The sequence below is a fragment of the Rhamphochromis sp. 'chilingali' genome, assembly GCF_963969265.1.
Source record: "Rhamphochromis sp. 'chilingali' genome assembly, chromosome: 11".
In the NCBI taxonomy this organism is placed as follows: domain Eukaryota; kingdom Metazoa; phylum Chordata; class Actinopteri; order Cichliformes; family Cichlidae; genus Rhamphochromis; species Rhamphochromis sp. 'chilingali'.
In genome coordinates, this window is record NC_137938.1 from 2,671,201 (window position 1) to 2,687,203 (window position 16,003).

General features: G+C 42.5%; 1 protein-coding gene across 1 annotated transcript in view; it reads left to right on the forward strand.

Moving 5' to 3' along the window:
• Positions 1-12,853, forward strand: part of ggctb (gamma-glutamylcyclotransferase b) — a 14,589-nt gene extending 1,736 nt beyond the window's left edge. Inside the window, exon 4 of the mRNA XM_080897544.1 lies at positions 12,530-12,853. Within this exon, the coding sequence (XP_080753670.1) occupies positions 12,530-12,697 (168 nt within the window). The 3' untranslated portion in view covers positions 12,698-12,853. The remainder of the gene's footprint in view (positions 1-12,529) is intronic.
• The last annotated feature ends 3,150 nt before the right edge of the window (positions 12,854-16,003 follow it).

Genomic DNA, 16,003 nt, shown 5'->3' on the forward strand with positions numbered 1-16,003 from the left:
TGGTCTCCAGGCGGCAAATGCTCCTCCTCTAGGCCGGAATCGGTGCATGCTCCCGGGTTGACTCGCGACGATGACCGGGGCATGTTGCGTCGGACCCCTTTTTCCAACACACACATCCGGTACCACGTCACAACAAATACGTCATTTCCTGTTGATTAAAAAAAAAAAATCCAACCTCAAACGGTCCTGGGGCCGAAAATTGTCCCGCCCGATCAGCGGGCGAAGCCGCTGCAGCACGCCGGAAATGACGCTTCATTCCCCGCAGGTCTCTTTAAGCAGCCCGCTGTTTTCCAGCCCCGGGTCAAATGTGGAGCAAGGGCGCCACCCGGTGGACAAATAAAAAAATTACAACTCTAAGGCCAGTACTGCAAGCGGAAGCGGAAGCATTACCGATCACGATCGATTTGACCGTAATTTTTTTGCCGTGAAAAATAGCGTTTATAATGGGTTTCAATGGGGCACAAATCGACCACTAGGTCCGATAGCGTAAGTTTATCGATAGCTTAGCCACTGAAGCTAATTTCCGGAAGTCATACTGAAATTTTAACAGTAAATGTGACCGAACTTTTTTTTGCAGACTTTCGCTATATTCCATTCAACACTGTGCAAATGGCACGTAATCGAAATTTGAAAATAGCCACAAATCGACCCAAGACCCTCCAGAGGTTAATATCACACGATATCCGGAAACCGAAATCAGAAAACCTGAGATGTGTTGATACAATTTTATCATAACTGTTAAGACTGTGATTTGTCCTGTTATATTGCGTTATATCAAAAGATAATGCAATTTGAATGCATTGTCCACCCCATTTATATAACTGATAGAAAGACACAATCCCGTTTTCAAAAGAAACTCAACCTTTTTGATGCTGACGAGATTTTTTTTAAAAGCTATAAAGGAGAAAATAAGAACGTTTTCTGACAGCACTAGCATGTCTAAAAAGAAGCTTCCTGAGACATGAAGATGATGTGGGACCTATGAAATCTTCAATACCCAACATCCAGATGATGGTGAAACAACTAGTAGCTCAGTGTTGCAACATTAAGCGAAAGGAACTGCTATCCCAACTCGAGATCGATGAAGTAAAATACAAATGCTGCAGCAAGGGGGACCAAGGGCTTCAGGTCAGTGGAGAGATATCATCAGCTCCAACCAAGATTGGGTACCAAGCATCAGGTTTGTCAGAAGGAATGTTGAGTGCAAGAGCAGCTTGCCTAAAAGATAGGATTCATGGCAAAGCAGGAAACCTTGACCATTGGTAGGTGGTTAACAAGAGTAAGTAAAGCACCCTCAGAAGTGCTGCTAGAAGATTTGAATGCAGCATTATGGACAAACCCTACTGCAACCATCACCTAAACCAACAAGCTGATCTACACCACAGCAGCAGTGCCCTCCATGGAGAAGGAGATCAAGGTAGTAAGGAGGGAACTATCAACTGTCAGAGCTCCAGAAAGGTGTAATGAAGAAGGGGTGCCTAAGAAGTACAGCAAGCTGCCCATACCTGAAACCTTGGAAACTGCCGAGCAAAGACTCACAGCCTTGGCCAGGCGTTTGAAGGGGAATACCAGAGAGATCGAAGGCAGGAGAATAAACCAGATGTTTTCCGCTGAACCATCCAAGGTGTACTCTCAGTGGCAGGGGAACAATATGAGAACAGCAGCTCTAACATTGGTTGAGACAGAGCAATACTAGAAGAGCATATGGAAGAAGGATGTAACTCATAACAGCAACTCAGGGGCTAGTCAATCTAAGAGCAGACCACAGCAAGCTCCCTGAACAGGGACCAGTAACCATCACAGTGGCAGACATCCAAGAAAGAGTCTCCAATATGAAGACTTGGACAGCACAAGACCCCAAAATGATTCACGCATACTAGAGCAGGGCGTTATGACCAAAAATATTTATCACGATACACATTTGAAAATTTGCAATAACGATATAACTGACGATATAATTGACACGAGACAAAATACTTTACAACTCCACAACTTTATTAGTGCAAAAAAAACCCCACCACTGTATTTTCACTTAAACAAGCAGCTGTTTTTTATGTGCATTAAAGTTATATAAAAATGTAACAGTGCAAATGCAAACTCCTCACTGACAGTTCAACCAAAAGGCATTTCCAGTGGAAATTAGCCGACATATCCTCAGCATAACCATGTATAATATCCACAAAACTTAAAGAGGTTAAACACACACAATACGGTAATATTATGTTGAAGCACAGCACATATCACTCCACGAGGCTCCGCCTACGACAGCCGTAATGCTCCGACAATCCATCAAGCGGTGCGGCTTCGTAGCTCAGCAAAGTCGTACTAAAACATTTGACAGATTTTCGAGCGCCGTGCACATAAAATGGTTTCGAGGTCAGTAAACACAACCAGAGTTCATACATAAGGCACACGGGATTATAAGGGGCTCTGTCGACTTTCAGAAAAAGCAAAGGATTGATTTTAAGTGCGCCGTATTTTCCAAACAACGCGGTAATAACGACGGCCCGCTAGCATGCGCTACCAAAAATAGTGCTTTGTTGTGTATCTGACGGACGAAAGCCAAACCAGTTCCACCACTGAAGCTGCAGCATTTTTACAAACCAGTTCTGGTTCATCCGTTTCATTCAACAATCCGCTTTCGTCCTTCTCATTCTGCGTCGCCGCCATGCTTTTTCCGCCATGTGCATATGAAAACAAAGGCACTGCGCATGCACGTTTTACCCATATTCTATCGCAATATTTCATTTTCTTATCATTGCCCAACATTATACCGGTATTACCGTGAATGGTATGATATGGCCCAGCCCACACATACTGGCTAAAGAAGCTTACTGCACTCCATGAGCGTCTGGCAGCAAAAATGAACCAGCTGCTGGCCAATGGGAGACACCCAGAATGGCTAACTGAAGGCCGGACAGTCCTGATCCCCAAGGACCCCCAGAAGGGACTGGTCCCGTCCAATTGCTGGCCAATAACCTGTGCCAGCACCGCATGGAAGTTCCTGTCAAGCATCATAGCGGCTAAGATGAAGAAACGCATGACTCAATACATGAGTGGGGCACATTAGCAAAAATACCAGAGGAATGAAACATCAGCTACTGGTAGACAGAACAGTCAGCCGAGACTGCAAGACCAGGCTGACCAACCTGTGCACTGCCTGGACTGATTACAAGAAGGCCTATGACTCAATGCCCCACAGCTGGATCCTGGAATACCCAGAACTATACAAGATCAACAGGAACCTAAGAGCCTTCATCAGGAACTCAATGGGGATGTGACAAACAACACTAGAGGCCAACTCCAAGCCCATAGCACAGGTCACCATCAAGTGCAGGATCTACCAAGGAGATGCTCTGTCCCCACTGCTGTTCTGCATAGGCCTGAACCCCCTCAGTGAGATCATCAACAAGACTGGCTACGGATACCGACTACAGAACGGAGCAGTTGTCAGCCACCTCCTGTACATGGATGACATCAAGCTGTATGCCAAGATTGAACGAGACATCGATTCACTGATCCACACTACCAGGCTATACAGCAATGACATTGGAATGTCGTTCGGACTGGAGAAATGTAGTTGATTGGTAACAAAGAGAGGGAAGGTAGTCAGAACTGGGGCGATTGCACTACCAGAAGGCAACATTGCAGACAACAAGGACAGCTACAGGTACCTGGCAATCCCACAGGCCTGACCGTCAGACCCTGCTGAGGGTCAGGCAAGTCTGGAGGAGTGAGATGAATTGGAAGAACAACATGCAGGCAATCAATACCTATATCCTGCTGGTGATCAGGTACCTTGCTGACAAAGGAGGTGATAGAAGCCACTGACATCAAGACAAGGAAGTTTCCTTGTCAGGCATGGATCGTTCTACCCTAAATCCACCACCCTGAGGCTGTACGCTAAGCAAAAGGAAGGAGGCCGAGGACTGGTGAGTGTCAGAACCACTGTCCAGGATGAGACAACGAACATCCATGAGTACATCAGGAAGATGGCCACAACTGTGTGTGCTTAGTGAATACATCAGGCAGCAGGAACCAGAGAAAGAGGAGCAAGAAGAGGAAGTATCATGGAAGGACGGGCCCCTGTACGGTATGTACCACCGGCAGATAGAGGAGGTGGCTGACAGAAATCCTACCAGTGGCTGGACAAAGCTGGACTGAAAGACAGCACAGAGGCACTAATCATGGCAGCACAAGAACAAGCTCTGAGCACAAGATCCATAGAGGCTGGGGTCTATCACACCAGGCAAGACCCCAGGTGCAGGCTGTGTAAAGATGCCCCAGAGACAATCCAGCACATAACAGCAGGGTGCAAGATGTTAGCAGGCAAGGCATACATGGAACGCCATAACCAAGTGGCCGGCATAGTGTACAGGAACATCTGTGCCGAGTATAACCTGGAAGTCCCGAGGTCAAAATGGGAGATGCCCCCAAGGGTGGTGGAGAATGACCGAGCTAAGATCCTGTGGGACTTCCAGATACAGACGGACAAAATGGTGGTGGCTAACCAAGCGGACATAGTGGTGGTAGACAAACAGAAGAAGATGGCCGTAGTGATCGATGCAGCTATACCGAATGATAGCGATATCAGGAAATAAGACAAAGAAATTGAGAAATATTAAAGACCAAGAGAAGAAGAAGAAGAAGACATGGCAGGTGAAGGCAAAGTGGTCCCAGTGGTAACCAGAGAACTCAGTGCAGTAATTCCCAAGCTAGGCGAGTGACTAGGGGGCTAGCTGTTGTTCCCAGGAACAACAGTTATGATTTCTGTCCAGAACAACAAATTGCACAGGACCCGAGTGTGAAGGATAAAGACAGCCCAGAGGGGCAAGAGGGAATTATACGTCACGCTTTTTTATGAGAGGTTCTTCATCCTCCAAAATGATCATAAAGCTGAATCAGCAACAATGAAAAGTTTACTGTATATATAAGTCCTAGCTAAACATATTTAGTATCAGCTATCCACACACTTATTCTCACTTAAAAATATATATTTAAACAAAGCCAGCATTGTAAAACCCAACCACATACAGAATTTACAATGAATTACTTTCAGGTTATATGTTTACTTGTATCCATTTCTCTCTCTGTGGTTCATCTGGAAAAGGGATTCATTTGCTACTCCCACCCATCACCTGACTATGTGAAAGGCCAAAACAATTAGGACACACATTGCTTTGCTATGTTTTACAGATCTCACAGCTTGTGAGCTAAAATGCTAGACTGTTCCTCAGCACATACGAGCGCTCCAAACATGCCTAACAGCATGCCTTTGTTTTGATACCTTTGTCTTCTACAGTGTGTTACCTACATTGTTCCCTCTGTTCTGCTTGTTCTTGTATCTGTTGAACTGCAGGGCATTCTCAAATTTACTGTCATCTTTGAATTCTAACACACTGGTGGTAATACTAAAACAAGCCAAGTGAACAGAAACTCCTGGAATATATGGAACGCCAGGACTGCCATAATGAATTAATTAAATACACCATTAAATAATTAATTAAATGTGGCAATAATTAATTAAAATTGGAATTAATTAATTAAATAAATAGTTATGATATATGTAATTAATTAATTATTGACACATTTAATTAATTATTTATGTATTTCACATTTTAATTAATTATTGACACATTTAATTAATTAATTATTGACACATTTAATTAATTATTTAATGATATATTTATTTATTTCATTTTGGCAGTCCTGGCGCCTGGCTCTCATCATGAAATAATTTTATCTGTCAGCCTCACCCATCAAACTCAGGGGGCGGGGTTAACGCTGATCGAGTCAAAACCATTGCTTTGGCCTGGTGGCCATTGTTTCTAGCACACAACAACCGGCATGTGGAAGCTAACAGAACTGAGCTTTGAAAAACCCTGTTTGTGTGTTACCAAATACCGTTTTAATATTTTTTTAGCCGAGAATGTAGTGGTTTAATCTTCATGTGTCTGGTCGGTTTGTCAAGATACAGCCTCTTTGCAAAAGTGTTTCGATGATTTCGGAGATGTCTGCCCAGTCTCACGGCAAAGCGTGGGATAGACACGCTCGCCTCGCAAGCAATCCCACCGACAAAGCGCAGGCCCCGGTACACAGCTGTAGTAACCCCCGCTGACTTCTTTTACTGAGGTTATATTTATCGATGTTTTATTTCCTGATTTTCTTATGTGTCCTACGTGTTTCAGTCGCCAATTCTGAATTATAACTAACATTAAAAACATGTTTAAGGAGGAGAGAGAGCAAATAAATCTGTTTAACATCTGATCTTTGGGTTTTTGTTCAGTAATCAGCGTGACCTGTGTATAAACACATAAAAGAGATAACGTTGGTGTTTCCGTCATGTAGTAACTGCTGGCTTTAACTGTACAAAGGTTGTTCGACACTGTGAAACACATACAGACTTCATGATGTTCGGCTAATATTTTTATTGTGAATATTAATCATGCTGACCTCGCTCTGTACACCACGCAGCGAGATCAGCATATCCACGATATCCTCAGCTCCATGAGTTAACACAAAGTTTCCCAGCTGACTATCTAACTGCCAACTATTCCAGAGACGTGAAAATATACAGCATAAAGAAAAGTGTAAGAGACTCAGCAGCAGATTAGAATAACAGTTATACATTTAATAAATCACCAAATGAATCCAAGAAACGAGCAAACCTGTTCCGACAATTTGAATTTGTATTCCCTCAGCTGCAGACTCGCTGCTGTTTAAATGTTTGAAAAGGAAGATTAGATATAAAAAACGTCAAACATAGACTCAGTCTGCCTTCACATTTGATATGAGGCCAGCACGTATAGTGGCCTCAGCAGGCTATTACTGAAATACACGTGCTATATCATAAACTATGATATAAACAGGGAGGTCCTATTAACATGTTTAGTTTTAAAGGACACCTTCCTGCCTTTAGTCTCATTCATGAGCAGTATTCGTTTTCTTCTAACATCCAGAAGTCTGCACAATGTGTTTCATAGTTTGGAACAAGCCTTTGACAGGTAAACATAACATGACCGAAAAAGCAAAAAAAAAGAAAAAAAAAGAGAGAGAGTGTTGACATAAGAAGAGAAAATGCTCTCAATTATGGAGACAGGCAAATGGTTCATTTATGTTTGATGTGTGTTTATTCCTCCCTAAATATCGTCGGTGAAGTTCGCCATGCATGTCAGATTTTCCTGCGCATTTTTATACCTCTGCCAACAGAGAGAGAAAAAAAATCACATTCTAACAGACAGCTGGTGCTTAGAATACAGTTGAATAACTATTAAAAAACAGATGATATTTAGATGATAGTTCAGTCTAACACATGTGCCAGTGAACCATTAAACGTCTGTGAAACTATGCAGTTATGAAACGTAACTTTAACCTCAGCCAAACCGATTTGCTCAGTTGTAAATAAAACAGCGAAGTAAACGTGACCCGACAGACAGAACCTGAGTGAATGAAGTCCAGCGTTTAACCACTGAGAGCTAAAACTCAGCTGAGGTTTGAAAGCTGTGTGCCGGTGATTGGACATCAGCCGCTGATAAAGCTGTTCGCCTATAAAGTGCTCTGTAAGGAAACGAGCTCCAGCAGCTCTGCGCTCGGGGAAAACACTATATTTACTTATCTTGTGCAGAAAAATGCGCTGACATTGCGTTATATCGAGCACCGGCTGCCCAGTTAAACTGTGACTATCACCAGGTAACTAGGCGTGTTTCTTGAATTAGCAGCAGGTGTTAAACAGCTGACAGATGAGGAGGAGGATGCATGCAGGTAAACTGAGGGTCTGCTGAGCTGATCGCTGGTTTCGTGAGAAAAATGTCAGCTCGTTCTTTATGTTACAGAAGCACAGAGACACAAGACCAGGCGGAAAGAGACGATCGTTCGGTGAAAATGAGAATCTGCGAATGCAACATGTGGAACACGGAGAGTGGAATATGTAAACAAACCGGTTAACGTAACCCCCTCGGTGCACTCTGCATGCTAACTGTTAGCAGAGCTAGTGAAATCTCTGAAAACATCTGAGCACTTTTGCAAACATGTTCTATGTTGACAACCTGACCAGACATACGTCGCGACATTCGCGGCTAAAACACTGTTAAAAGTGTAGCTGGTGACAGAAAAACGGGGTATTTTAAAACTACACCACCACCATTGCTGCTTGTGATTTGATCTGCATTCTGGGATAACTGGCTGCCCCAAGTCTACACAAGCAATCGATTTTCTAGGATCGACCTGTTTTGACTTACTTTGCACGGCAACCAATCAAATGTTAGAGAAGCTGCATGGGCAGCGTTAACCCCGCCCCCTGAGTTTGATGGGTGAGGCTGACAGATAAAATTATTTCATGACGAGAGCCAGGCGCCAGGACTGCCAAAATGAAATAAATAAATATATCATTAAATAATTAATTAAATGTGTCAATAATTAATTAAATGTGTCAATAATTAATTAAAATGTGAAAAACATAAATAATTAATTAAATGTGTCAATAATTAATTAATTAAATGTGTCAATAATTAATTAAAATGTGAAATACATAAATAATTAATTAAATGTGTCAATAATTAATTAATTACATGTGTCATAACTATTTATTTAATTATATAATTCCAATTTTAATTAATTATTGACACATTTAATTAATTATTTAATGGTGTATTTAATTAATTCATTATGGCAGTCCTGGCGTTCCATAGGAATATCCTTACCTGGATTACAGATTCAACTTAACTAAACACTGCAGATCATACCCTAATTCATTTATGAAACAGCTGGGAAAAATATGTTTAAAAAATACATTTAACAAAGCATTTTTTTGTTTCTTTGATAAAAAGCTTGACATATACTCAGTCATGTTGTTAGGTACACCTTGCCAGTACTTGTTTGGACCCCCTTTTCTGTTTATACAAGCGTTAACTCACTGTGATGTAGATTCAAAAATGTGCTGGAAACGTTCTTTCACATTAATCAGAGTGTTTATCGACTGCATGTCCATGATACAAATATCCCACTCTACTTAAGAAACCGAAACAACTGTGTTCAAAGAGGAAGCCAGAAACAGTGCATGCCTCTGCAACACTAGCAGCCTGAGCTGATGATACGAGGCCTAATTGTGACCCTCCTGTTTTTTTCCAGTATTATTTTGTCCAGTTTTGGTGAGCAGTGTTGGGAAGGTTACTTTTAAATGTATTCCACTACAGATTACAGATTACAGGCCCCAAAATGTATTCTGTAATGTATTCTGTTACGTTACTCAATGAGAGTAAGGTATTCTGAATACTTCGGATTACTTAACATATTATCATGCTTTTTACAACTACATGAATGTACTATTGCTGTGTGATTTATTACTGAAGGTTACTCTCCATACCAACACCAACTAGATGTTTAAATCTTAATATAAATGAGTAACAGTAGGTGGACATTAGGTAAGGCTGCACTTTTTGCAGCGATCTCGTATAGAAACTATTCTGCGCGTATATAAAACAGGTCCGCGGCTCCGAACCGTAGTATGGGGACCTCTGGCTAATACGTCGGGTTCATGTCGGCTCGTAGCTGAAAACTAGCTTTACTTTGTTCTCTGGGTCACTTTGCTAGCGAGAGACAGAGAGAGGCGTTGAAAGGCTGCTCCAACGGAACTTATTGTTTCAGAGGAAACACGAACACGGTGTACAGCCGAGTCTTAATAGCTTACTTACAGCTGGGCTACACTGCCCATGAGGCTGCATTCTTTAGGGCTACGCCTGTAACACTCTGCCTATTGCCTTCATGTTAAATAATTTTTGAACAATAATTTTAAAAAATATTTCTTCACGCCATTATGCGGGTCGCAAGTAGGGGTGACATGGGCCGCGAGATTGGGACACAGACATTAGAGCCTCTTAATGCGTGTTTTGTTTGGGTTTCCAACAGCGTGGAATTATCAGAAAAGAGAGAGCATAGCCGAACATATGAAACAGGAAAATACCGCCGTGCAATCCGTTAATTTCAACTGTAACAGAATACAGTTACTCATATTTTGTATTTTAAATATGTAACGCCGGTACATGTACTCTGTTACTCCCCAACACTGTCGGTGAGCTTGTCCAAGTTGCAGCCTCAGTTGTATTTACCTGAACAGCAGCTGGTGTGATGTTTTGCCGCTGTAGCCCATCTGCTTAAGGTTCAACATTTTGTAGGTTCAAAGATGCTAATCTGAATACCTTGGGGAGAAACGTGATAGATTCTAAGGCCCCGAGACTGACAGGGACCCTAGAAAACATTAAAACAGTCAAATAGTGCATTTTGTTTCCTTTCCTTTTATTTTCGTTTTTTTTTTAATGTAAATTATTAACCTGTCATCTGGAAAAAAAAAAACATGAAAACTGAGACAGCTGGAAATTAAACTCATAGCGAAGTCCACATGAAAGAAACTTCTTGACCTTCTTAATATGTATTAGCTTATCTTATTTCTATCAGAACACAACGTGTTTGTGTTATTTTAGCCAACATGTACATATGTATACTAAATCACTTATCTGTCGACCTGCTTACAGGCCAAACAGATCAAGACATGGTTTGCGATACATGTGGCAAGACCACTAACCTCGTCAAACACCTCAGACTAAATGACATCACAGAATATGATGAGCTTATGTTGAGGTGACATGACAGGTGCTGCTAGGGCGAGACAGACGTCTCTGGCGGAGTCCTTTAGTGCTGCAGGCAACGTGTTCAACTAGCACACAACTTCAGGTTTTTTATTTCTATACGATAATTCTGCATTATTAAGCAATAACAAGTAGTCTGATGTTGTCTAATCATTATGAAGCCCTGTTATTACAATTTCATAATACAATTATATACTGTATTATGAAATACAATGAAACATTTAGTTTTTGTACAGAATTTTACTTGGTATTGGATCGGAAAGGAAATCAGTGGTATCGCACATCACTAATGGTTGTGCTGACAAATTCCAGTAGATTAGCCATCTCTGGAAAACTCCAGCCCGTCCGAACAACCATGACATAGTCAAACTTCCTTAAATCGCCTTTCTTTCTCATTCAAATGCGTGGTTAGAACTTCATAAGATTGTGTTGACATTGAGATTGTGTCCGTGTGCCTGTGATTAGCTGATTAGATATTTGTGTTACAAACACAGGGCTCTAGAGTGCGACCAATTTGGTCGCAAATGCAACCAAATTTTTCAGTGGTGCGACTAAAAAAAAATAATTTGGTTGCACCTGTGCGACCAACTGTTCGGGTAGCAAAAAAATAAAATAAAATAAAATCTGCAACCTTCCCTGTGGTCAACAACAGACACATTATGCCCCTATCGTGGACTAAACCAATCAGAGATAGTAAGGGGCGGGACCTCTCTGATTGGCCGTGGTCCAGTTGAAAGTGCAGGTGGAAGTGGGAGGTGAGTAGCTTGAATAAAGCGATATCAATTCATTAGATCCTGAATCGACTTTTAAACATAACTGTGTTTTGCCAGAAACGCCAGATTCTCAGATTAAAGCTCACAAAACCATTTCAACAACCACCAAACAGCAGATGAGAGCAGGTACACGCAGCAAAAGAAGCAGCAAACTGCGCTTCACATCTGATCAATGTCGTCATGAATTTTGCTGTTTTGCTTCCACGACTATTAAAATCACACTTCATGCACAGCTAGCTCTCTCTCTGTACTTCAAGAACAGTTTCCCGTCTCCAATCTCTGTTTTCTGTATTATTCATTGGCTTATTACCCACCAGTCTACCGTTGTTTACAGCGCTGTGGCTGCTGTCTTTTTCTTTTCTTTTTCACTTAAATGACCTCGGACAAGAAAGCCTATTTTTTCTGTTGTTCAATACTGAAGAAATTTAAACTTTATATGCAGAACATTGTAGAATATTTTTAGGGTTTTCTGCTATAAAAAGCCAGACCAGGAAAATCTCCTTCATGTTTTTCTGTTTTATTCTCAGTTACTTTCACACAAAGGCATCTGCTGTGATGTTCACAATTCTGATGAAGTCAGTGCTGATAAATGATCAGAGTTATAATATTTCTGACTGTCTGAGGCAAAGTTGAATCGAATCGGGACTTTGAAAACCGGAATCGAATGGATTGTAGAAATCAGTGATGATACCCAGCCCTGGTGAGCAGCCTAGGCACGACAGAAGTGGATGTAGCTGTAATAGGAAAAGAACTATTGCTAACTTTTCTGTTAAGGCCTGATCCTTCTGAAATTCATAGCCAGTGCTCTGACACGGTGTCATCAATCTTTGAATGCTGAAAAAGCACAGTGTATCCAGAAAAACACTTTATATTATATCAATTATTAGAAAATTTGTGTGCGCCTAACTTTTGTGCCGGTACGCCTAACTTTTTAAAGTTAGGCGTACCGGTACGCCCATGGCAAAAAGTTAGTCTAGAGCCCTGAAACAGGTCAATGGGTATACCTAAAAGTTATAGGAAGCTCACTCTTGCTTTATTACACTGAAGACAGTTGACAACTGACATTTGTGGCTGCTGTCATGGTTATAACAAATATATTCTCATCAATGACTGCAGGTGATTGTAATGGGAGCAGAACAGAACGGCTTGCCAAAAGACTACCAGGAGAAACTTCGAGCAATCAAGACCAACATGTATGAGGGTCCCCTACCCATGATGGCTGAACTGGAGCGAGCCAGACGAAGAGCCAAAGAAAAGGTCAACCATCGTTCTAATGATGCCTGATTATCCAATGTAAACCAGGTCCACTTTTTACCTTAGCAAATACTTTATTGGTTATAACACTGTATTTAAGCATGTTGTGCCTTAGTTAGCTGCTTCACCTAATGGTTAACCTTAATTATAGGAGCATAGTTTATGATTCTACTATGCTCCATTGTCAGCCACAGGTACAATAGAATACTAATGACTTTGTCGTCTAATTTGGGTTTAATGAAAACTTACAATATTCCTTAAGAAACAATATTACATTTATTTATTTTATGTAAACAGTTTTACCTTCATGTGTTATGGTGAAGATATATTTCAGTACAAAAAGTCCAGAGACTAAGGAATAATTCTATAGTTGGAGAAGTGTTTAAGAAAATGGATGGATGACAGTCGGTCTTCAAAAGGATACATATGGAATTACACAGAAACATTCGTCTCATATTTCACATTCTTCATACTCAGTGAGATAGGTGTTGGTGTTGTGGGAAACATTGTGCCAGGTGCTGCCTGAGATTGTGTGTAGATATCCGACAGTGTTACCAGGAAAGCTGCCTTTCTGACATTATATTGAGATGTGTTATTATCAAATTATTTTTGAAGCATTTGACCACAATCTTTTCTACCAAATATATTCTATATATAAAAGAAAAGGAAAGAACTTTGAGTAAAGTGTATGTTTAGTACATATTTTATCTCTCGTGGTATTTATATATTTCTTACTATAGAATAAAGGATGAAGGAAAAATTATTTATAAAAAATGCATGAAAATTGATTTTTTTAAAATGAACTCTTTTACGAGTAAATTATAGTGCAAAACAGTTACACACACACACACACACACACACACACACACACACACACACACACACACACACACACACACACACACACACACACACACACACACACACACACACAGAAACTAGAGCTGCAGAAAGGTGCAACAAAGAAGGTGCCTAAGAAGTACAGCAAGCTGCCCATACCTGAGATGCCGGAAACTGCCAAGCAAAGACTCAAAGCCTTGGCCAGCTGTTTGGAGAGGTACACCAGAGAGATCGAAGGCAGGAGAATGAACCAGCTGTTCTCCACAACCAGCCAAGGTGTACTCTCAGTAGCAGGGGAACAATATGAGAACAGCACCACCAAGGCTGGAGACAGTAATACTGGAAGAGAATATGGGAGAAGCATGCAACCCATAACAGCATTGCTCAGTCGCTAGTGGGTCTGAGGGCAGACCACAGCAAGCTCCCTGAACAGGGACCAGTAACCATCACAGTAGAAGACAATAAAGGGTCTCCAGTATGAAGAGTTGGACAGCACCAGGCCCCAACATGATTCATGCCTCATGGACTGCACTCCATGAGCATCTAGGAGCACAACTGAACCAGCTGCTAGTTGACGAGGGACACCTGGAATGGCTAACTGAAGGCCAGAGCGTCCTGATCCTCAAGGACCCCCAGAAGGGACCAGTCCCATCCAACTACTGGCCAATAACCTGCCTCAGTACCATGTGGAAGCTCCTTTCAGGCATCATAGCGGCTAAGATCAGGCACATGACTCAATACATGAGTGGGGCACAGAAAGGAATTAGCAAGAATACCAGTGGAGCAAAACACCAGCTACTGGTAGACAGAGCAGTCAGCCGAGACTGCAAGACCAGGCTGACCAACCTGTGCACTGCCTGGATTGATTACAAGAAGGCCTATGATGCAATGCCCCACAGCTGGATACTGGAATGCCCAGAACTATACAAGATCAATGGGACCCTGAGAGCCTTCATCAGGAACTCAATGGGGATGTGGCAAACAACACTAGAGGACAACTTCAAGCCCATAGCACAGGTCACCATCAAGTGTGGGATCTACCAAGGAGATGCTCTGTCCCCACTGCTGTTCTGCATAGGCCTGAACCCCCTCAGTGAGATAATTAACAAGAGTCCCTAGTCCAGGACTTCTTAGACCAGGAAACTCCTTACCATGCATGGAGGGTTTCACCCCAAGTCCAGCACCCTGAGGCTGTACGCTAAGCGGAAAGAAGAAGGCCAAGGACTAGTGAGCATCAGCACCACTGTCCAGGATGAGACAGGGAACATCCATGAATACATCAGGAAGATCACCCCAACCAAACGTGTGCTCAGTGAATACATCAGGCAGCAGAAACCCAAGAAAGAGGAGCAAGAGGAGGAAGTATCATGGAAGGAAAGGCTCCTGCACGGTATGTACCACCAGCAGATAGAGGAGGTGGCTGACAGAAATCCTACCAGTGGCTGGACAAAGCTGGACTGAAAGACAGCACAGAGGCACTAATCATGGCAGCACAAGAACAAGCTCTGAGCACAAGATCCATAGAGGCTGGGATCTGTCACACCAGGCAGGACCTCAGGTGCAGGCTGTGTAAAGATGCCCCAGAGACAATCCAGCACATAACAGCAGGGTGCAAGATGCTAGCAGGCAAGGCATACATGGAGCGCCATAACCAAGTGGCCGGCATAGTGTACAGGAACATCTGTGCCAAGTATAACCTGGAAGTCCCGAGGTCAAAATGGGAGACGCCCCAAAAGGAGGCAGATAATGACCGAGCTAAGATCCTGTGGGATTTCCAGATACAGACGGACAAAAAAGTGATGGCTAACCAAGCGGACATAGTGGTGGTAGACAAACAGAATGTCAGGGTTGGACGGTTCCCCAACCGGTCGACCTGCCTGTGTGTGTGTGTTTTCCTCTCTCTTTCATTTTCCTCTCCGGCTCCGTGGCAATTGTTTACGGAGGTCGCATGGCAATGAGTGACGTCCGACCCGGGTGTGCTGCCGCTCTGGAGCCGCCACACCTGCAACTGATCCAGCCAACAGCTGCCTTTAATCATCCACCATCTTAGGCAGAGCTGGTGTGGCCGAACGACAGTCAGCGCTGGAGTATTGCACTAAGCCTGGTAGTATTCTCTGACCGTTTGCGTAGTTAAGTGTTGCCTGCCAGATGAGTGATTAACTGTTTGCTGTTCTGTGTGCAACTAGGAACAGGGATGGAGGAGAATCACAAGCATGGGAGTCTACCTGGAGGAGGAAGGAAAATTCACTGCCACGCACTGTTTGAGCACGGGAAGGGGGACACAACTGACTACGTTGCACATTGAACTGTTGTTAACCTTTTACCACTGTAAATAAACACACTGCCTTGCATTCAGAGCTCCATGCCTGGTTCCTCTCTTTCTCCAACCATGAAGAAGACGGCCGTAGTGATAGATGTAGCGGTTCTGAATGACAGCAACATCAGGAAGAAGGAACACCAGAAACCTGAGAAATACCAAGGGCTCAGAGAAGAGTT